At 43.2% G+C, this 23,198-nt stretch overlaps 1 protein-coding gene across 1 annotated transcript in view; it reads right to left on the bottom strand.

Moving 5' to 3' along the window:
* Nucleotides 1-9,210: 9,210 nt before the first annotated feature.
* Nucleotides 9,211-23,198, bottom strand: part of STK24 (serine/threonine kinase 24) — a 665,456-nt gene continuing 651,468 nt past the window's right edge. Inside the window, exon 11 of the mRNA XM_069205177.1 lies at nucleotides 9,211-11,008. Coding sequence (XP_069061278.1) covers nucleotides 10,972-11,008 — 37 coding nt within the window. The 3' untranslated portion in view covers nucleotides 9,211-10,971. The remainder of the gene's footprint in view (nucleotides 11,009-23,198) is intronic.

Here is a 23,198-nt window from a genome sequence, read left to right as displayed (position 1 = left end):
AATAATGAGAATCTCTTTTGCTTGAGTATTCCTAAGGCAGTCCCTGTGTCGACTTCAACTGATTGCAGTGCCTCATCGATACGTTTATAAAAAAAGACTGCTCCATTATAAGGCATGTCTATGATGAAAGGAGGTTGCCTGAGCCAAACTTGCCGCCTTAAGACTGCTGATCCTGCCATGTGCCTAAAGCCTGTGAGGGCCACATCCATTGCAGGCAGTGTCTGTCATCTCTGGTGACGTTCTTTCACCCTCTGGCTTCCTGTTTCTTGTCTTCTGGCAGGGACTTGAAAACATGAGCCAGATCCAACCACATATGGGGATCGTACCTGCCCAGTGTGGCTAGGACATTTGGTGCCCTGACAGTAATCGCTGCCGTGGCTGAGAACCTCTTTCCAATGTTGTCCAGCTGACTGTCCTATTTGTTAAGGGGAACTGAACATGGAGCTGGAGGGTTTTTAGATCTCCTTTGTGCTGCTTGCATGACAATCAAATTGGGTTCTGGATGGCCTATCTGGCAGGCTGGCGAGTTCTCTAGCACCTTCTACTTTTTGCCCTGCCCTGGTAACACAGAGGCTACTGTGGCAGGGTTTCTCATAGTCCTGGCACCTTCATTCCAGATATGGTCAACAATATTAATTTTTTTGTTTGATTACTTAAAATCATATAAGAAGCTCGAAAAGTATACCGTCGGCTAGCGCCATCTCAAGATGCTGGCCGGGCGTCATATTTATGGGATGACGTTAGTCAGTGGTAAGACCCGGTTAGCGTCAAAATAGCTGGCGTACGGAAACCTGGAGGTTGTGCGTCAAAGAATGGAGCTAGTCAGGTTAGAGTCAAGGAAATGACTCTAACCTGATTAGCACCATATTTCGGTGCACAACCCCCATGGACATGCCTCCAGTCTAAGTAAAGTAAAGACAGGAGTCGTGACCTACGTCCCCTGGGCATAGCCATTGGGCCCAGTGCCATGTAGGGGGGACCAAGTTAGGCCCCCCTATGGCACTTACAAAAATAAATAATATACTCACCTCTACTTACCTGGGATGGGGTCCCACCATACTTAGATGTCTTCCTGGTGATGGTGGGGTGGGGTGTCCCTGGGGCCAGGGAAGGGCACCTGTGGGTTCTTTCCATGGTCTCTGACCATGGAAAAAGGCCCACAGCTCCCCTAACGCCTGCCCATACACAGGCGGTAAATAATGGCGCTAAGCAAGCTTAACGCCATTATTAAAGGGCCCTATATCCCTGTGCATGATTATAGCACAGGGGGGTAAATATGTCGCAAGGTCCATAGAGTTGTTTTTGCACAGGAACGCCTACCTTGCATCTCATTGACATAAGGTAGGTTTCCATGTCCAGAAAATGAAGTTAACTCCATAACTTTGGCACTAGATGTGTCTAGCGCCAAAGTATAAATAGGGAGTTAGGTTTGCGCTGAATTATCGTAAAAAAATGATGCTAATTTGGGGCAAACCGAGCATGAATATGCCCCTCAATCTGTAGTATCAAGATTGGAAAGTCAAACTGCTTCGCAGCCTCTCAATCAGCGTGTGAACCCCCCACCACAATGTCATCAGGGGGCAAACTAGCACCTGGAGGTGTAGGTGGTGCTGATGTGGGGCTAACATAGTCATCCCATTCATCACCCGCAGTAGTCATCTGGTCCTGCGGTATTTCCTCCTCTTCAGGTTCATACTCAACATCATCATCCCCTTGATCCACATAATCATCATGTATGATGATGGATTCCAAATGTCTTGGTTGAGTTATCTCAACCTGCTGTACCCGGAGGTTGGGGGTTGTGTTAGAGGCTCTTTTTGGGGTGTTTATGCAAGCTCTGGCTTTACAGGCATGGCCGCCTTAGAGGGGTAATCTTCTATGATAGTTCTGTAACATCATGCGAAGGTCCGTCACTAATTCAACAGGTATTTGCGTACTTGATTCCTGTGTCTCAAATGTATTATCAAAAGCCTCAAATTCTGTGAAGTCTTCATAGTCTTTGTGCCTCTCATGCCTGCCCTTAAAGAAGAATTCACCTTGTGTATAGTGTGATTCCTGCTCCTTATTGTCACCTGAATCTTGATATTTCATATACAGTTGAGATGGGCAGGTGGCTGCTACAAAAAAAACACTGCCCTCATCTTCATCCTCTGTGTTCCCCATTTCGAGAAGGTGCACTGGTGGCAACAGCGAAATAGTATTAGACAATGCCAATTTTGGCCGCAAAGTTGTTCCAATGGCAGCCACGACGGGCCTGTCATAGTTTATTTTTAAAAAACTGAGTCGTCTTCGCTGTGTAAAAATGTGCCATTGACGAAGTTGCAGTGCGTCCATCAACAGTATCAATGATGGGAAAGGCATAGTGTGCATCAATGATAGTCCCATCGTCAAAAATGTTGCTGTCGACGAACTTGTCGATACTACTGTAATAGTCGATGAAGCAGAAGACACCACGATCATAGGTGTCATTCTCTCTGACATGGCAGTCGTTGACGGAGTCATCGTCTGTTTTCTCAGCGGTTTAGTCGCTGACAGTTTAGTCGTCGACCTGACAGATTTTTCAGAGGCTAATGCCTTTTCAAAAGGTGATGATGGTTCAGAAGCTGACACCTTTTGATCCTTTTTCACCTGAGGATTAATTGAAGTCACTTAAACTGTTACTGGTTTCTGTTTATCTGTCTTTTTGGATGGTTCAGCTATGTCCTTGTCAGATCTGACTCTTTTTTGAGATTTTTTTGCATTAAGGCATGCTCCTTTATCTCCATAGTCTGGAGTTACTGAAACTTGTTTTCTTCTGTAACCACAATAAAAGCCTTGCCTCCTGATCTTTTAGGGTCTTGGCTGAAAATGTTCTACAGTGCTTGCAGTCCTTTGACTTTTGGTGGGGTGTAGACAATATAAGCATTCTTTGTAGGGGTCTTCTGAGAAGAGGCTTACCTTCCCGCATATCTTACATGGACAGATAGTCCTTTCTTTGACTCTTCTAACATTTCTACCGTCTCGGATATGTAGATAGATTAGAATAATATGAAATAAGTTCACCTGAAGGTCGCTGTTCCCAGTGAAGGTGATGAAGAAAATCAAAAACTGAGCAGAGCTCAGGGAGACTCCCTTTCCACAACATGGGGTAAGAAATCTGAGATATGAAGCCACTGCACAGGAGGGAAGGATGCAAGCTATGCTCTGATTGGTTGAACTCTGGTCATGTACAAAATGATGTGGATTGCTACTCAATCATATGAGGAAATGCAATGAAAATAGATGTAGGTGACAAACTTTATACTACTAGTAGTTAAAATTATCTAGGGAGTCCCACCTCGACGATAGGTAAGATTCAAGCAAGTAAATCTATGAAAGATTCAATACTAGAAACTTAAAGGTAACAATCTCTATAGTTAACCATTTGAAGCCCACATAAAATCTTTTAGTAACACTCGGTTTTAAAAAAACGCTAACTGGATTTACCCCGGACCAATCAAAGGCATATCACTGGATAAAGATACAGTTTCATGAAGTTACATTAAGCATTTTTGCTGTACCAAATAGCAAAGTTTCCTGTGGCAATTAACACTGAAAATGTTACATTTGAGACTCCCTTGCCCTCCTCCATTGGTTGCAACTCCATTCACCAAAGTTTGCCGAAGATTTGCGAATTATATAAATGGTCTGCAGAATCATTCAATGGCGCAAACATTATAGGCAAACAAAAAAAAATGGGTTTCCTGTGGGAGAAAATTCTAACCATAACTAGAGTGGCTATCAAGTAATATACAGTTTATGCCATGCTGGTGAACATGAATAGGGCTCAATAACACATTACTGGAACATCTGCTAAACACAGATTGACACATTTATTATCACAGTGCAAAGGTGTTATTGCCACAGACGAGCCTAACCGACGTGAGAAAACACTGAATAAGGCCTCGCATAATACATATTAAAATCACTTTACAGAACAAAACACCTGGGGGTCACACTCAAAAAACCTAGTTATTGTGTTTTTTATCTCCCTGAACAGATTTAACCCTTATGTTTTGGGGATGGGTATACAAATTTGTTCGTAAATACTGCACATGAAGAACCAACATGGCATCAACCATACACACAGTCGCTGAGTGCATTTGCTGTTTATTTTCATTATTGAGGGAATGGGGGGATATCATGGGTGAGAAGCTTTGCCTCTCATAAATCATGGCCTCTCTTCACATTCAACAATGGTATAAATAGCACATTAAGGCCCATATTTATAATTTTTTGCGCCGCATTTGCTCCGCTTTTGACGCAAAAAGGCGCAAACTTACAAAATACGATTGTATTTTGCAAGTTTGCGCAGTTTCTGCATCAAAAAATGACACAAATGCAGTGCTAAAAAAGTATAAATATGGGCCTAAATCCTGCCATCTATCTATATATTTCAAGCGACCAAGCTTAAGACTAGCAGACAATATATTTGTGTAGCTTTTTTGCATGACAGAAAAGAGTGCAAACACATTTGAATGGCAGACCTGTGGTTATATATACTTAAAATTACATTTGAAATGGTGTTTGGGCTGGCTTGGAGGGAACATTGGTCTACTGACTTCTCTGGTGTTTGGTGGGTCAGGAAAGTCTGAGCAATACACAAATACGGCTTTAAATTCTGTGTTTATATTGTCACATTTGCCAGTGCTTCAAAGACAGAGGTCAAATGTCAGGCTGTCTTCTGAGAAATTGTTGTTTATTTTTTTTAAATGGGTATTGGTGTTCTCTTGTCTGACTGCAAAGTGAGAGGAGTTTTTAAAGTGAAGTATAGGGAATGTGAAAAGAAAGGTTGTAGGATGTTTTTGCAACACACATCAACATGTAAATTCCTGTAAATGAACTGTATGTATTCAGCAGTTAGGAAAGCAAAAATGAAGCACTTATTTGTAATTTCAAGTGTGCTGGAAACAGATTTTAACCAGATCAAAACACTTTGCATGGTGATGCACAAATGATCAATATTCATAGAAACCTCATTTCTACACAATATCAGGCCTGATTACGAGTCTGGCGGTTCTAAAACTGCCAGACTCGCTGTGGAGGTCCGATTAGAGGTCTAGACTAGCGGTCTAGATTGAGTAACTGTGACATTACAGACAAGTCTCATTTCACTCTTCATATCTATTCGAGGTCACTCCAAAACGCTTAGTGAACAAGTCTCTTTATTTAGTTACGCATCTATAATATTATATATTGTCCAAAGGATTTGTCTGCATGTATTGCTGATGTATCAGCCATAACATGTGCAAAGCTAATTCATATGTTATGTCCTATCATATCTGAGCGTTTCTCTTTTCTTGTAGTTTTATGGACTTTTATAACCGCCCCTAGGTGAAATGTCAGGTGTGGTAGGCTACTTCTCGTCTACGAAGACTGAAGGCCAACGCTCCAACTTGTCCCTATGTTCTCCTATAAAGTTTAATCAACAATTCTCCTTATTTTTAGTAGACAAATATTTCATGTAAATTATACTTAGACTGTGTGGATATTAGAAACCTAAAGTAAGTTAGAAAATAATGAAAACTCTAAATTATTTTATGGGAAATCTTTGTTTTAGCAACACGTGATACTGATTACTGTACTCTAGACTCAATATTTTTGAAAATCAATGTTTTTGAGCTCTGTATTATGGACCAATCCCAAAACATATCTGTGAGCAGCAAGACAAAAGTTTACCTCAAATATACTGGTATATAAGGTGGCTTTAAAAATGTTTCTTCAGGATGTGGTAATACTTTCTACAGGTGCCCTTTTGAAAGATAGTAACATGGAGGGGAGATATATTATGGTTTGGCCGCGGTGTCAAACAGGCAATCCGGATGCTAACAGGAGTCTCACTTTTACAAAGTGAACTTACAGTGGATAAATACATGCCTTCATCCTGTTAGTCAAAGAAGGGGTTAGAGGGCAGACCTGGGGCATAATGGTAGTAGACTACAGCAAAATAGAACAAGCAGATTTTGAAAGGCAAGCCCACGAGCCAATGAAAGACACTGATGTAACATGGACGGGGCTCCGAGCCCTTTTCTATCTACTAAAGCATCTCGTAAGTGCATGCGACGCAGGCTCGGCCCTAAAAAAATGGTTTGCCACGTTTAGGCAGTTAGCAGATCTTCAAGTTACACTGGGTACAGAATCTCCCTGGCACAAATAACGTTTGTGCTGGATTCTCTCAGCGCAATTTGAAATTTAGTGTAAGGAATGAGAAACAACAGACATATCTTTTTGCACCGATCTGAAATGACGGACACATACCTTTCTGCACCAATTTGTTTACCATTTTTGTGCTCTAAGCAATGCAGTGCTATTTGCAATCGCGTTGCTTTGCCCACAGTGGTAAAAATAGGCACAGAAATGATATCCACCAGGTTGTAGCATAGCACCCAAGTCGAAATTAGTCACATGTGGTATAATAAATAATAGTCTTGGGGATTACCACTTGTGTAGATAAGGTTGAGGGTTGTAGCCTGCAGCAAAAAGGTAAATGGGCTGCTCAAAGCGGCTTCAGGATTGGCTGGGAGCGCCCAGGGGCGGGGAGGGTGCAGCACGACAGGGAGAGGAGGAGTGGGGGATAAATTAAACTATAAAAAAAAAATAAAAACAATTACCTGAACACAGGCTGCGCAGCTCCTCCGTTTCCCCTGTCTTCTGCTGCAGGCACAGGCTCCCAATCCTGATGCTGCTCAAAGCAGCATCAGGATTGGCTGGGAGTGCCCAGCCAGGGCTCTTAAAAGGGACGGGGCGGGTGCAGCACGACGGGGAGAGGGGAAGTGGGGAGCGGGGGATAAATTAAATAATTTTTTTTAAAAAAACTTACCTGAACGCAGGGTGTGCAGCTCCTCTGTTTCTCCTGCCTTCTGCTGCAGGCACAGGCTCCCAGTCTGACCTGCACCAATCCTGACGCTGCTCAAAGCAGCATCAGGATTGGCTGGGAGCACCCAGCCAGGGCTCTTAAAAGGTGAGGGGTGGGTGCAGCACGTCCGGGAGAGGGGGAGCGAGGGGATACATTAATTTTTATTTTATTTTTTTAACTTACCTGAACGCAGGCTGCCCAGCTCCTCCGTTTCTCCTGCCTTCTGCTGCAGACACAGGCTCCCAGCCTGCCCTCCACCAATCCTGACACTGCTCAAAGCAGCGTTAGGATTGGCTGGGAGTGCCCAGCCAGGGCACTCCAAGGCAGGCTGCAGGTACAGGCTCCCAGTCTGACCTGCACCAATCCTGACGCTGCTCAAAGCAGCATCAGGATTGGCTGGGAGCACCCAGCCAGGGCTCTTAAAAGGTGAGGGGTGGGTGCAGCACGTCCGGGAGAGGGGAAGCGAGGGGATACATTAATTTTTTTTTTTTTTTTAAACTTACCTGAACGCAGGCTGCCCAGTTCCTCCGTTTCTCCTGCCTTCTGCTGCAGACCCAGGCTCCCAGCCTGCCCTCCACCAATCCTGACACTGCTCAAAGCAGCGTTAGGATTGGCTGGGAGTGCCCAGCCAGGGCACTCCAAGGCAGGCTCTCTCTCTGCCAGCAACTGTGTTGCCGGGCTGGAGATAGCCTACTGTGCATGAGTGTTTGGCCGGCCCAAGACGGCCAGCCAAACATACATGCACTCTGAGGGAGAGTGCTGAGCACCCTTCCTCAGTGCATGTCACCCTGTGGCCCGCCCCTTTCAGAACGAAAGGATAATAAACATAGTTCACTATCCTTTCGTTCTGAAAGGTTTGCAGCTTCTGCTGCTGGTGGGGGGGAAACACTCCTCCACCCTTATGGAGGAGCCGCCCCTATTAAAAAGTTTTCCATTGGCAGTATATTTCTTGGCACTGTGTGGTCACAGATGACTCATGAATATTGATGAGTCGGTGGGTCTGTACTGCAATAGATGATTTTGCCATGGGCATCCCATGCAATCCAGTAGCTACATTCAATGCTGTGAAAAACACGTCTTTTGACACTACAACACACTATTACATTGTGAATGAACACAACAGAACGATATGTGAAAAACTGCAGCACTGTGTTGTGTAAAGGACAAAAGAAATAGCACATCAGATTTACCATGAGTCACCCACAGCAACATCACTGGTGGCGCTTGCACTAAAAGTAGCTGTTCTGCATGGCGCGCAGCCTTGTGCTACTGTCTAAAGGCGCGCTAGCGCCAGGTTTGTATTTAAAGTACTCAATCCAGTAGAAATTCCTACATGTAAACAACCGCTCAGAGGGTCAGATGTGTGCTTTAATGTAAAACTTCCATGCTACATGTAGGGATATGACCTGACTAACCACTTGACCCCTTGCTTGTGCTTGGTTTCACCTGGCATTTGGATTTGGGGCAACAACAGATTACACAATTTTAGTACGTCTGGCTTTGTGCCAAAAACCTGTGGATTTTTGCACTGTTCTGCCCCAGACACAGCTCTCATGCCTAAATTAACGTGGGTGGAGCAACGCATTTTTGGCACCGTACAAAGGTCAACTTTAACAGCAAAACAGCTTTTGAGTGTTAAAGTTGATGGGTCCTGCAACTTGCAATGCACCAGCACAAACCTTCAGTAATTCTTGACCCAGATTCCTTTGCCTTTGCCTTTACCAGTGTCATGGGCACACCAATGGGTGCATCACACCATATAAATAATCATTTTTTCTATGTACACTTTTAAGGTACAACCTTCTTGACAGTAACTGTTTTGGGCTCCTTCAAAGTTCCATCTTCTGAGAACACTGATCCAGGTAAGAGGTTTGGAAATTGTGTTTGTAAAATTGTAAATCAATTTATAAGAGGGGGTTGTGAAATAGTACCACTTTCAAACACTATTGGCTAAGCCCTCACTATCCTTCCACGTGACATCGTCAGTTCCAGCAGAAAAATCAGTCTACTTAAAAACAAGATGAACTGCCAGTGGCTTGAGGTAATTTGCAGAGATTAAGCGAAGAGGAATTGAGTAACACTTAGGTTATTGCCAAGAAGAAGGGATTGGAGGGTGGTGATTAGTACCAATGGTAAGATTCAAGAGAACAGGCTGTATCAAAGAAACATATATTGTACTAAACAAATAGATAATCGAGAATTCTGCTCTACATGGCTAGATGACTTAACTGTTCGATTCTGTGATCTGCAGGTCACCAGTTTGATTCACGGCACGGTTGCAGAAGCCTTCCATCATTCAGAGTTCCAGAAATTAAATTGGGTAACAGTAACAGCTGTTATCAATAGCGCTTAGAGAGTTTTATTGATCCCTAAACAAAAACATAGGATTATTATTACATTCGGTTTGCAGTGGTACCCGTGTGGTAACCAGCAGATTTTGTTTTGGCTAAGGATATAGCTTTTGAAAGCTAAGGACTTTGTCGGAGTTGGCAGACTTTCCCCAATGGCATTAATATGAAAATTACTGGAGCGTGTAGTTGTAGCATTCCTTGAAACCTTAAACAAAAAGACGATCTTAAGTCTGAAAAATAAAAAAATCCCCAAGGCAAAGTGAGACAGCTTCTTTCCTGGAGAAAAGCTGGGCAACAAAACCCTTCACAGTCCACAATTCTTTGCCATCAATTACATTTTAAGGTTAACACAACTCAAAGTTGAACCATAACTGCTCTGGTTTGTAGAAAAAAAAGCAACTGAAGTTGAGGTGACTATTCCTTGGATGGGCTACACTATCTCCAAATGCTGGCAATATAAAGGAACGAGATGCAATAGCATCAGCTGAACTTGGACATTGAAGCCACATAGGTTTTCCCCAATAAAAGATTTCAATCGCTCTCTATAGGCATTATATTCTAGGCGACTAAACTATTTTTAGCAACAGGATCCTTTACATTAAGAGAATGTATTCTGTATACATTTCTGCATAATCAAAGGCTTAAGAATTCTATAGACCTTTTCCATTTTTTTTAAGGCTCAACATTGACAAAGATAGCTAAATGTACTTCGAAATACATAAAACACATTAGTCACGTAATTCTATCCTTTGGATAAACCATTCAGAAAAAAGTTTTCTTTTTTATATACATCACATTTCTGGCTTAATCATTTGTATGTGCTCAGAAGTTAGAGCGGAAATCGTTTCAGACATAACAGTAAACGTAAATAAATCTACACCTGCAACAAGTACAGCATCTGATGGAGAATAGACATTCTCATATACACATACACGTGATTCAGGGAACTTCTAATAAAGGAATGAAAATTAAGCTAAATATATTGAAGTTTTCATGGGAATATCAAAATTTGATAGAGTATGAAGGGTGACCACAAATTGTTTTTTAAAAATGAACTTTGAGTATATTGATTTGATTTTAGCACGTAAGTGGGGTTGCTTTGGGCATTCTGGTAAATTCTATTTTCCAGTGGCAAACTTTGCAAGTACAAAATACAAATTATTGTTGCACAATATAAAAATAACCAAATAAAACTTGAATAAAAGGCAAGATTCATTTATGGCCACTGAAGCATTATCCCTATCAACTATGCCTACTGGAGTACCCGAACACTTTTTACACAGTGATTCCCTATTTACTTTTCTCATTGGCTTTTGTTTGAGGTTATCAAAAATTAATCTATTTACATATCTGTACTGAAATCCAGCAGGATATTTTCCCATATTTCCTTAAAGTCAACAAGTTAAAGCAAGATTCCTGAGGTTTCTTCATCACAGCTCTCAGATTATAGCTAACATTTTTTTAAACAATGCCACCAACTAATCTGTGCACTATGTTTGAGTTTAACATCAAAAATAACAATTTCCATCATAAAATGAAACTTAAAGTTGCACAGAACTGAAAATCCACACCCAGTGTCAGAGTTCTCATTTCTGCTATTCCATTTTCTGGAATTTTCTGTCACTGAAGAACATCAGTGAAGGAGCACATGATTGTGTCTTAGAAGCTTTCCAGTGTAGACACTGCAGGGTCCCTTTAACATCCACCAGCAACACTCACAGGAGAAAAACAAGCAACATTAATTCTTCAGTGAGAAGAGGAACTTGCTCCACTTAATGAAAATCTGAAAAAAAGAAAAGGACATTATCATTTATCATGGTGTTCTAATTTTGTACTTTCTCAATAAAAACTGAAGGAAAAAAAGAAAAGGGCGTTTTTAAACTCATCATACTATGAGTTATACAGGGTGATAAAGAATAGGTGAACATTTCGGGTGAAATGTGAAACAGGCAGATTTTGCCCATGTCAATATTCCAGGGGAATACTGAAATGGGCAGGAAGGATATCAATTTAGTAGTGCACTTTATACCCAATCCACTGGAGGACCATCCTTCAGTCCCATTCCACCGTTTCTAAACAGCATAGCCGGTATAAGAAGGCACCTGGGACTTCTGGCTTTCTGACTGCAATCAGATTGGCTAACACGTCAAAGTGTGGCAGCCCTTCTCATTGGTTGTCCTTTAAAGCCTAAAACTTTCCATGGCTATATCAGTTGTGTAGTCCAGGAAGGCTGTGCGGAAGTGGTTGTGGGACACCAAGCAACAATCACAGCCAGTCAGTGCCTGCAGCAGTACGCCATCCCAGTTTAGATATTTTCAGAGGTAGATCCCAAAAACAGCAAATTCAAACATCAGAATATAAGACCTTCCGGCCAATATTTCATTTGCCATAAAGGGGCATGTTTTCAATGGCTTAACAAGTACTTGTGTGGTTTGCTCTTTTTCTACGGTAACAGAAAATGCTATTCTTGCTTAAAATGTACATTGTAATAAAATAATGACATGATTTTGTGGTCGACATGGGTTTCCTGAGAGTCTGACTGATGTTTTTTACTCTGTTCTGCTCTGCCACTCCACCAGTCAAATCACTTGATAGTTTTATATCCAGACTGGAACCTTTCACTATGAATTTGCCCTTGTTAATCCATTAGCCTCTCTGGTGTTTTTCCTAAACATTGTACCAATACCCCCACCTCTTTATATTCTTTCCTTGTCCTTCAACATTAACCACAACCCTCCTGCAGCTGCATCAGTTCCTCCAGCCATGCTGTCATGAGCCACTGATCTTGATTTGAGACTCTGACCCATGTTAATACTTTTTGACGCAAACCAGCGCCGGCACTGGTTTGGGTAAACAAATGTACCGCCGGCTAACGCCATTCCAACGCGCCAGGCGGGCGCCTTATTTATGGATTGACATTAGCCGGCGCTGCGGGCTGGTCAGAGTAAAAAAAAATGACTCTAACCAGGCAGCGCCGGTGTAGTGAAAAATGGGGTTGTGTGTCAAAAAATGGTGCAAGTCAGGTTAGAGTAAAAAATCATTTCTCTAACCGGACTTGCCCCATTTTTTGACGCACAACACCCATTGAAATGACTCCTGTCTTAGCAAAGACAGGAGTCATGCCCCCTTGCCCAATGGCCATGGGCACAGTGGCATGTAGGGGGGCCCAAGTTAGGCCCCCCGATGCCACTTTAAAAATAAATAAAAAATAGTTACTTCTACTTACCGTAGATGGGTTCCCCCATCCATGGGTGTCCTCCAGGGGTGGGCGAGGGTGGTAGGGGGTGTTCCTGGGGGCAAGGGAGGGCACCTGTGGACTGCTTCCATGGTCAGATACCATGGAACTGAGCCCATAGGCTCCTTAACGCCTGCCCTCACCCAGGCATTAAAAAACGGCACACATCAGGCTGTGCGCCATTTTTTTTAAGGCCCGCCCCCTCCTGTGCGTCAAAATGACGCAGGAGTATAAATAAGGCGCATTGGCCTTAAAGTCATTTTTTAGACGGGAACCCCTACCTTGCATGTCATTAACGCAAGGCGGTTTCCCGCATCCAGAAAATGACGCACATGGAGGAATTTTGATTCTCACGGGGTCAGGCGTCATAGTATAAATATGGTGTTAGGTTTGCGCCAAATTTGTGTCAAAATGTTTGACGCAAATTCGGTGCAAACAGAGTATAAATATGCCCCTCTGTGCCTATGTCACCTTCCCTAATTTGTCCTTGATATTAGCTTCCTTATCTATTGGTTAACCTATGTATGTCTTCATCTCTTTTGTGACTCTTCAACTGCCCACCTATGATCGTTCACTTCTTGGGTTTGATTCCTCTCTGATTCCCTAAATCTTTACATGAAACATAAATCTCACGCCTAGTAAGCATCTCTTCTTTCTCGTTGCACTCAAACAGCGCTTACTTCCTCCCCCTCTCTACTGTAGTATTCAATAGTCAATTTCCCATATAGCCAGAACATTACCATGTGACATTTATTCTTCTCATACTCTTCATTTCCTAATAAGTCCCAGTAGCAAGATGTCTCTTTGCTGAGATAAGCACCGGTTTCCTATGCAGTCCTTCACCAATGCTCTGTTTTTCAAATTCTTTCTTAAATCCTGCCATCTCCTGATCCACCCAAGACCACCACCTTCTCAGAAGTGTTTCAAATTGACCCTCAACATGTGACATATTATCCAGCTTCCAGTATTACTGATCACTGAACCTCACACAAGTGGTTCTTCCTATTCTGATCATTGCAGTAATTTAATTATTTATTTTCGCTCTCTGTGATCTTTGGTACCTCTGACCCAGATTTGCTTCATCTATGTTCACTTACCCTGGTATCTCTAATCCTCTTGTAGCTATTGTCAACACCACTCTCCACTCTTGAATGTAGTAGTTAGTTGTAAAATGTGGGTAGTATATTAAGCAAATAAAATTGCCTTTAGATGCTATCACCATATTTCTAGTTCTCGATTAACAGGTTTTCAGCTGTGGTGTAAAATGCAAGACTGGAGAGGTTACTGAAATGGAGGGGATATATGGGAAGAGGTTAGATCGGGCTCTTTGGTGCAGCTGAGAAGGACAGAAAAGTCTGCTCTGTTGTAAACAATTGCTAGAGATGAATGCTACTTATTTTTGAACCACATGATGAGCTCTGATTCCTCATTGTTTATCTATCACATGCATATAAATCCCAAACCATCTAAAAACATTATTTCTGTGTTCACTTCAGATTTTTCCTAATCTATCCAATCTTCTCTTGACCACCCACAGATCCACAAACCTCTCAATGCCCGACATCTCACCAATCAGCCTACAGACTCCTGTCTCCCCAATCCTGCTACTTTCCCAAAATATATCATCATCTGAATATTGCACAAAACCTAAAGTCTTATGAACTCTGGAGAAATTCCATGTGTTCCACACTCTTACCCCCTTCCTCATCTTCACTCCTCCTTTAGTGTCTCCGATGTCCCCAACAGACTCATATCTCAAGAAAAGCCCAACATATCGCTGTTGCCATGAGACTCAATGAATCTTCTTCTACATCTGATTATGTAAATTCTGAGCCATATACAGCTATCCCATGTACCACAGCGACTATTTTGAGGATGAGATAATGCACCCATGAGTACATGACAGGCTTTGCACGATACGGTTTTAAGTCTGCCCTTCTCCAACCCCTGCCACCTCATGGAACGCCTCTAACACAGTCATAAGTCCCATTTCATGCCCCCTTCAACTACCAATTTAGAAAGGGTTTAAACGTGCAAGTCTGGAAACTTTTAATTTTTACGTTGTGAAAAGCCCTATTGTGGTCACAAACCTTGCAAATCATAGGGTTTGAAATCACAAAAGGATGTTGTAATGTGCATCTGGCCCTAGATTTCTTGTACCTCAGTTCACATCATACAACCACCTCACCCCTATAGTAGAGGCCAAGCATGTGACCCAGAAACCAGTGATTTGGATGCTATCATTTAAGAGCTCGTCCCAGAACTGCTACTTTTACTGTAGCACGACATGACGTAGATAATGGCACCCCTCTACCCAAAGCGTCTCTAGCAGGGCATCCTGCTGTCTCCAGCGTGCAGATTAACTACAGTGTAATGCTAGCAAAAGATTGGTTTTAAAATAGTGAGCATTCGTGGCACATCTGGAAGAATCTTACAAGTATCTGCCCATTTATCTATCATTAAGATACATTTGATTCTTCAAACGTTGACATTCCTAACTCACTCAGGGCCACAAAGAGTAAGAAGACGAATTACCCCTCAGGGCAGAGTTAACCGCCTAAAATGACAGCAGCGTAATTAGAGCGCTCTGGACCCAGGCCCCGATATCTGCCACATTTCCAAGCCACATCGCCGCATCACCCACCTAAACAATGTGGTATTGCCAGCATTAAACACAAGCAACCCAGGACCAGTGTTTCGTTCCCCACCCACCCAAGGATGACAGGACTACAACAACTGACAAGCACACAGCGGCAGTGGCGGCTGAGGGAGACTGAGCCTGCAGAGGTTGAGGAGGGGACGGCCTATGCTTTGTACCCAGAAGATATACTTCCCTCATTCTCTGCTGTCTATTCCAGGTGATGAACGCTGCTCGTGGACACCATCCATTAGCCGGCTTTGTGTCACTAGATATAGGTCAGGCCTTTGACACACTGGGATGGGACTATATGGTAGGGACCCTATCCAAAGTCCTGCAGATTACATTTAATGGGTGACCCTCTTGTACTCATCTCCCACAGTTCGAGCCGGTACTGGACCTCATATTTCCACCCCATATCAGATTGAGTGATCATATCAGATCACTCAAGGGACGTGGCAGGGATGCCCACTGTCGCAGCTAGTGATTCTACTTGCCATAGTAACACAGCGAATCCAACAGGAAACAACTGCGGAATACCAATAGCCCATGTGAGCCACTCGGTGTCCTTATATGCTGACAATATGTTACTATACTTAAAAACTTTAAATGACTAGTCTGCGCAACGTACTGTACAAATTCGGGGCTCTTTCAGGACTGCAGATTAATGCAAACAAATCATTCTCCTTTACACCTACATTGCTGCTTGGTCGCCTGGTCCCATTAAGGAGCCAGTGGCTAGGGATTAACATTGAAAGGGATACACGGGACATACGAGAGGGCTACCTAATCTGCACTATAACCACACTACATCTGCAGGTACTATTCTGGGCAACACTCCCATTATCAGTTGCAGGGTGCTTAGCACTGGCAAAAATGGTAATGCTGCCCCGCCTACTATATCACTTTGTAAACCTTCCAGTGGTAATGCCGGCCTGGGTATTTAAAGTATTGAACACTATACTCATGGGACTAGCATGGGGTTCCAGACGTCATAGGTTACATGACGTTACGCCATAGGTTGGTCTGACAAAACTGCAGCTGCCAACAGATGATAGGGCATTGTGAGCCTTGGATTTTAAAGCCTACTGCCTGGCCAAAACCTGGCAGAGATAGGGTACACCAAAGAACAGATTGGATGGGGGCTACTCCATCGCCTACTATGTCCAGGAGCGGCGGTCCTCTCTTTTATTACCCACAGCCATGACCTAATGGAAAAGAATAACACAGGCTTTCTGGTCCCATATGCACTAAACATCCCCTTATATGGCCTTCCCACTTAGGCAAGTACTCTGACACTAAATAGAATAGCCCAGTGGGAACAAGAAGGGGTATCAACAGGAGGTTCGCTTTTTCATGATGGTATTTTGCTATCGCATAAACACTTCATCAACAAGCATTGTCTACCAGGAAACGTATTCCTTATACATGCAATTGTCCAAAGATATATCCATCAGCATTGGGCTCCTGACAGGAAGGAACCAGAAACACATGCACCACTCCAAGCGCTGCACTTAATGGGGCATGGTAGGCACATAGTGCAATGGCTTTACCACAACCTTCGAACACACCTCCAGATATTGCTCTCTTCTATGAAGGCCAGCTGGGAGGAAGAATTGCTCCGCGAAATCACAAATAAAGAATGGGCCACTTTGCTGTCCTACCCAGCAAAAGTTTGACGCAATTCAATACGTTCATTCAATTCTCCATCTTACACAGATCATACCTTACCCCACACAGAAGCTCATGCATGTTCTCCTCAGCCTCCTCTGCCTACCTCCGATGCTCTGCAGCGAATGCTGACCTTCTTCACATTTTGTGGTCTTGTACCTCCCTAGCTGCTTACTGGGCTGCAATCACATATAAGCTCTCAGAGACCTGATGGGTATTGGCCCCTGGTACACTCCTGCACACATCCTGCTGGGATTCTTTCCTAGACCCAGGAGGTCCAGGATTGCTATCCGGTTTATTGATCGACGACTTATATTAGCAAAACAACTGATAACTAAGGGGCATATTTATACTCTGTTTGCATCTAATTAGCGTAATTTTTTTGTACTCTAATTCGGTGCAAAACTAACTCCACATTTATACTTTGGTGCTACACCCGTCTAGCACCAAATTTATGGAGTTAAAGTCATTTTTTGGAAGTGGAAACCTACCTTGCCTTAATTAGATTCAAGGTAGGCGTTTCCGTGCAAAAAAATGACTCTATGGCCTTAACACCATATTTATACTCCTGTGCAAAAATGGTACACGGGAGGGGTCAAAAAATGGTGCAAAGCTTGCTTTGCCCCATTTTTTAATGCCTGGGTCAGGGCAGGCGTTAGGGGACCTGTGGGCCTATTTACATGGTGGAACACCATGCAATAAGCCCACAGGTGCCCTCCCCAGGCCCCAGGGACACCCCCACCCACACCAGAGGGACAGCAGAGGATGGGGGACTCCATACCAGGTAAGTACAGGTAAGTATTTTATTTTAATTTTTTAAAGTGCCATTGGTGGCCCTGGTATGGGCCCCCCTACATGGCACTGGGTGCATTGGCCATGCCCAGGGAACCCTGGTCCCCTGTGCTGGCCATTGGGGTGGTGGGCATGACCCTGTCTTTTCTAAGACAGGAGTCATGTAGTATGGATGGTTTTGCGTCAGAAAATGACTCTAAGCAGGTTAGAGTAATTTTTTTTACTCTAACCTGCCTAACGTCATTTTTTGGTGCAAAAACCCCTTATTCCATACTGCCAGCCCAACCCGATTAAAGTCATTTTTTTTACCACTAGCCTACCCTTTGCACCGGCTTGCACCATTCCATAAATATGGTGCCCGGCTGGTGCACAGAAATGGTGCAAGCCGGTGCTAAACGTTTTGCTCCAAAACTGAGTTGGTGCAGTTTTGCACCAAAAAGTATAAATCAGGGACTAAGTGCTGGAAATTTATGGCACCTCCTCGGGTGCCTTTAACCCACAAGGAGGGTTTTAAATTAGGACAAGTAGAAAGTGGTGCATTGAGACAGGAGGAATTTAAGGGACTATGGAGAACCCCCACCTCCCTTGAATGGAATACTCTCCTAGAAAGGTTCCGGACACAAGACGACACTTTGGATGTGGAGTAAAGACTAACCGGCTAGACTGTACATATAACGGGCAGCTTTGGGCTGGATGTCCTCTCCTTGGAGAGTTCCAGGATCAAGGAATGTATAAGTACAATTCTCCCTCACGACAATCTATAAATACCTACCTACTATTCTACAACATGAGTGCACCAGTTACCTACAATACTGCATATTGTATACTGTTATGACATCAATCAGGCTCCAACCTCCACTAATACTTGCTACTATAAAACTCTTCTTAAGAAAAATCTGCAGGTGATATTATTTGATTAAAGGGATGGGTGGGGAAGACTTATCAATGACTAATTTGCTTGATAATTCTGCGAAGATAACCAAGCAAGACTCTTCAGGTCTGAGCCTTGTAATTTTTGGTCTAAACAATCTGCTGCCAATTGTATCTTGTTTGCAATGCACTAAAATGAAATAAAGTCTGTTAAAAAAAAAAGAAGATGAACTACCCCTACTGGACTGTGTCATGATCAATGGAGAAGAAACTAGTCCCAAATGCACCTTTGCCCTATCCCTTTTCTGGTCACCTACACTGTAAATCACAGGGTTTGAAATTGCAAAAGGGTTTTATAATGGGCATCTAGCACTATATCTCTGGTGTCCCAGGTCACATCGTACATTCACTTCAACCATATAGTAGAGGCAAGGATGAGACCTAGAAACCACTGATTTGGATTATATCATCTAGAAACTCATTGCAGAACTGCTACTTTTACAGTGCCATGACATGACGAAGGACAATGCACCCTTCTACCCAAAGTGTATCTAGCAGGGCATTTGCTGTCTCCAGCGTCCAGCTTAACTAGAGTGTAATTCCATCAAAAGATTGGTTTTAAAATAGTTAGCATTCCATTAATACATGTGGCACTTCTGGAAGAATCCTGCACAATATCTGCTCAATATCAGTCACTAAGATAAATTTCTCTCTTTGCAACTTCCAAATTCCTAATTCACTCAGGGCCACTAACAGTAAGGAGACAAACTACCCTTAAGGGATTGTGTCATGATCAATAGAGTAGAAACTAATCTTAAATGCACCTTATGCTGGACCTGGCCCTTTCTGGAGGGTCATTCCCAAACACTTTGCCTTCCTCCTCCTACATTTTTGCTAAATTTGTTTTTGTTGGCCTTAGGGCTCTAAACGTTACCACTGCTGACCAGTGCTAAAGCGCATGTACTCTCTCCTCTAAACATGATAGTATTGGCTTATCCCCAATGGGCATATTTAATTTACTTATACATCCCTAGTAAAGTGCACTAGATATGCGGAGGGCCTGTAAATTAATTGCTACTAATGGGCCTGTTGTGCTGATTCTGCCATCCACTTAAGTAGCCCTCTAACCATGGCTCAGGCATTCCATTGCAGAGCCTCTATGTACAGGTTTACACTGCCATGCCAAAACAAAACATTTGCCAGGTCCCAACCTTCTTTTTTAATACAAAGTTACCCCAAGGGTAGGCCCTGGACAGCCCAGAGGGCAGGCCGCAATGTATTTAAATAGCAAGACAGGTACTTTTAAGTTTTACAGTTCCAGGTAGTGAAAAATGCTTAAATTTGTTATCCCTACTGCAAGGCCCATATCTCTCATAGGATAACATTGGAGTTGCCTTATTACAATTTATAAGCGTAATTTCCAAATGGAAATAGATAATTCTTTCAAGTTTGGTGTCTCTAACATCACAATTTAAAGTCCTGACTTATAGTGAAGTCGGATTTTGAATTGCAGTTCTAAAAATGCCACAATTAGAAAGTTTGCATTTTCTTACTTTAGCCATTTGGTACCTGCTGCCTGTCTCTGATCATGTCTGGGGTGGGGTGGGTGCCAGCTGGGCTTTTTGTATTCACCCTAGACTGGTGCTCACAGTGTGAGCTTAGGTGTGACTTGATAAGTCATCATGGCAGGATGGGAGGAAGAAGCTGGACCCAGCCTTACACATGAATAGTTGGACCCTTGGAAGTGGGCCGAAGGTGCTTGCCAGCGGAACCGACGCATTCTCTATGCTGAGCAATGCATCCCTGAGCAGAAACAACACATCTCCTCAGCTAAGAGGTGCATCCTTTAGCAGGACTGATGTATCACTGCTGCTGCATGGATTGGAACTGCCGCAAAAGACTTGAATTGCTGCTTCTGGGTTTGAAGCATCGCCTTTTGAACCGCTGCTGCAGTCTTAATGACAATGCTGAAACTCTGCTTCGCAGCTTCACTGCTCACCAAAAGAGACACATCGCATTGACTGCGCAACGCATCCTCAACATTGGCCTTCACATCACAAGCCCTGTTGACAAGATCCCTTCCATCAATGTAATAGGACCTTGCACTGCAGCCTAGCCGTACCTCGGAACCGACACATCACCTTGGGAGTGCGACACATATTTGACGTGGAACCACGCAATGCTCCGCAACCAAGTATTTAAGGTACTTTGTTCAGCAGGTTTCACTGGCTCCCTGCTATCCAGCCTGCGCTCCATCACAGTCGGCCTAAAAATGTGACTTTGTCCTGGTTCAGCAAGACCAGATACCTGCTATAGCACTTTGTGCTTCATGGTAATATTTTTACTTAAAACCTTGAAATTGAGCATCTCTAGTTCTACTCATTGGATATTGGTCGTTTTGGTCTTGTTTTATTTATTAAATTTGGATCTATTTTCTTAGCCCTGGTATAAAAAAAATTGTGTTTTACCATTTGAAGCGTTGCACAAATTCTTTGCACAATGGCTCTAAGTTAAGCCTGACTGCTCTGTGCCAAGCTACCAGAGGGTGAGCACAGGTTCATTTAGGGTTTGCCTGAACCTTACCCTCACTAAAATTATTTTTGCTGCTTGACCAGGGATCATACCCAGTCAACCAGTAACCCAGTTTCTAAAACACTAGCTATGCCCACCTTCTCATAAAACTGAACCACCAAAGACTCGATGAACATGAATCTTTCAACACCTCAATCGCCATTTGTGTCTGAAGATATGAAGTTGTTCTGGGCTCTCACAAAGGGACAGCTCTGCTCTCTTTACCTGGTTTATGGCAGCCTTCTGTTCTCTGATCATAGTCTCAGGAGAAGATTTGCATTATTTCCTTTTCTTCAATACTTTTCTCCATATTCCTCTTTCTGGTGCTGTTGCAAAGAACTGGTTCTTCTAGTCTCCCTCTGTGCGCTCTCAACTTGAAGATCATTGTCTAATTCTAATATCACTCTGGAAGCCGTGGAGGACTTCAGTTGGCGTAGTCAGTAAGTTAATCAAGGATGATCCTGAGTGGGTGGCTCCACCTATAATTTGTGTTGTGGGCTCTCAGGAAATCAGTAATTGGGAAGAATGTCCTCTGCTTTTGATGAGTCCCAGCTGAAATGCCTAAACAGAGAGGCTAATAGTGCGTCCCCATGATTTTCTCTTTCACGTAAAAATGGTGGATCCTAATCACCATAGATGGTAGATGCCCAAGCCAGACATCCTTTGTGTTCTATCCAGGTTGATTTGTCAGAATTGACAATATTGAGAAATTCTATAAACACATTTTTAATATACACTCCAATGTCTTTCACTACTGGCATTCAAGACATTGTTCCGTTTGGAGCGGTTCTCAAGCTCCTCAAGTTTTACTCAGAGAATGATTTTTTGGTCCTGTAAGTTTATTGCGTCGACAACTTTTTGACCACCTGCTGTTTCTTGACCAACTCCCCTCAAAGTAAAGCAAATGTGGCTTTCATCCCCTTAAACAGCTTCTTCTTTAAGTTTTTAGTGGCATCTGAGCTTTTGCCATTAGGGCAGTCCGGAGGCCACCACACACACAGACTTCCAGTTTCAACCTTCGTTACCATTTGCCTTTAGGACTTGCCACTGGAGGAAAGCATGACTTTTACCAAGTGTTCCTTTATCCCTTTCAGCATCATATGTACATCCAATCTAGTTCTGCAGGCACCAAATACTCCAATTGCTTCCTAGGAGTATGCTAAGTGCTACATAAAAATAAAGTGCCAGCCCTCACTATCTGTGGAAAGGGTATTGCTAGATATATGTAGGAGTTAGTGAGAGGTGTGCAGGCTATCCCTGTCCTGGCTTTGGTGTCCTATGTAGACAAACTTTTGTGGTGCAACATGCTGAAAATATGACACCCGATGAGTAGGAAGGCACCCACGCTAAGCAGTTACCACACAGGATTGGGAGAATGCTTCCTGGTCCTAGCTTAACGAAGACTGCCACCAACTCTATTGGTCTAGTATGAGCTCTAGAAGTTAAAGTTACCCCGGACCCTTCACAGTGTTGTAGTTGAAATGCTATAAAGGATGGAACCTGCAGGAAGGGGGGGTCATCAATACCATGGGCCTTCAGGCCCACAAGCTATACACTTTGAATTCTCTTGTCCCTGTAGGTAAAATAGTTTCACAGTCCTGGCTTCTCTTCACCGTTCTCACACTGGCAGTACCCCTTTCAGCTTTTTGGGCCTTCACATAATGCCCTCTCAACTGCTCAAGGGTCTCAAGTTGCCCTCTCCTTTCCTCACTTCTAAATGGATTCAAATTCAGGGAGATGGGGTTGACAAACTGTCAGCTTCATGTATGCAGCTTCTCTCTCTCAAGGTTTAGATCCCTTATTGCAACTCCCGCTGCAGGCCATTCCGCGGCTGTTTGTTAGGTGCCAGCAAGTTCCACAACCACCTAATTAAGGTGGGAAGACAAGTGGCCTTATCTTCAGAGGTGTAAGGCTCTCAAGGTTCTGTGCAGTATTAAGACTGCCCCAAGTTCACACAACAGTGTCATTTCTCAAATCAGAGCTATTTTGATGGGAATATAGCAGTTGCTCTCTTTGTCTGCTGAATATGCTTCCCATTGCTCCAAGCCCTTTCCAATGCTTGCTCTGGGGATAGCTGAACCATTGTTTCTGGGGTTATCTGCAAGGATCCACAACATTCTTCACCACTTCTCAGGCCAGTGTCATCTAGACCTATCTGTAGAAGTTGCACCAGGGATTGCAAAGAACTGAAGTACC

Source organism: Pleurodeles waltl, chromosome 8 (genome assembly GCF_031143425.1).
Source record: "Pleurodeles waltl isolate 20211129_DDA chromosome 8, aPleWal1.hap1.20221129, whole genome shotgun sequence".
NCBI lineage: Eukaryota > Metazoa > Chordata > Amphibia > Caudata > Salamandridae > Pleurodeles > Pleurodeles waltl.
Note: the sequence above shows the minus strand (reverse complement) of the source record. Positions and strands in the feature narration are given on the sequence as shown.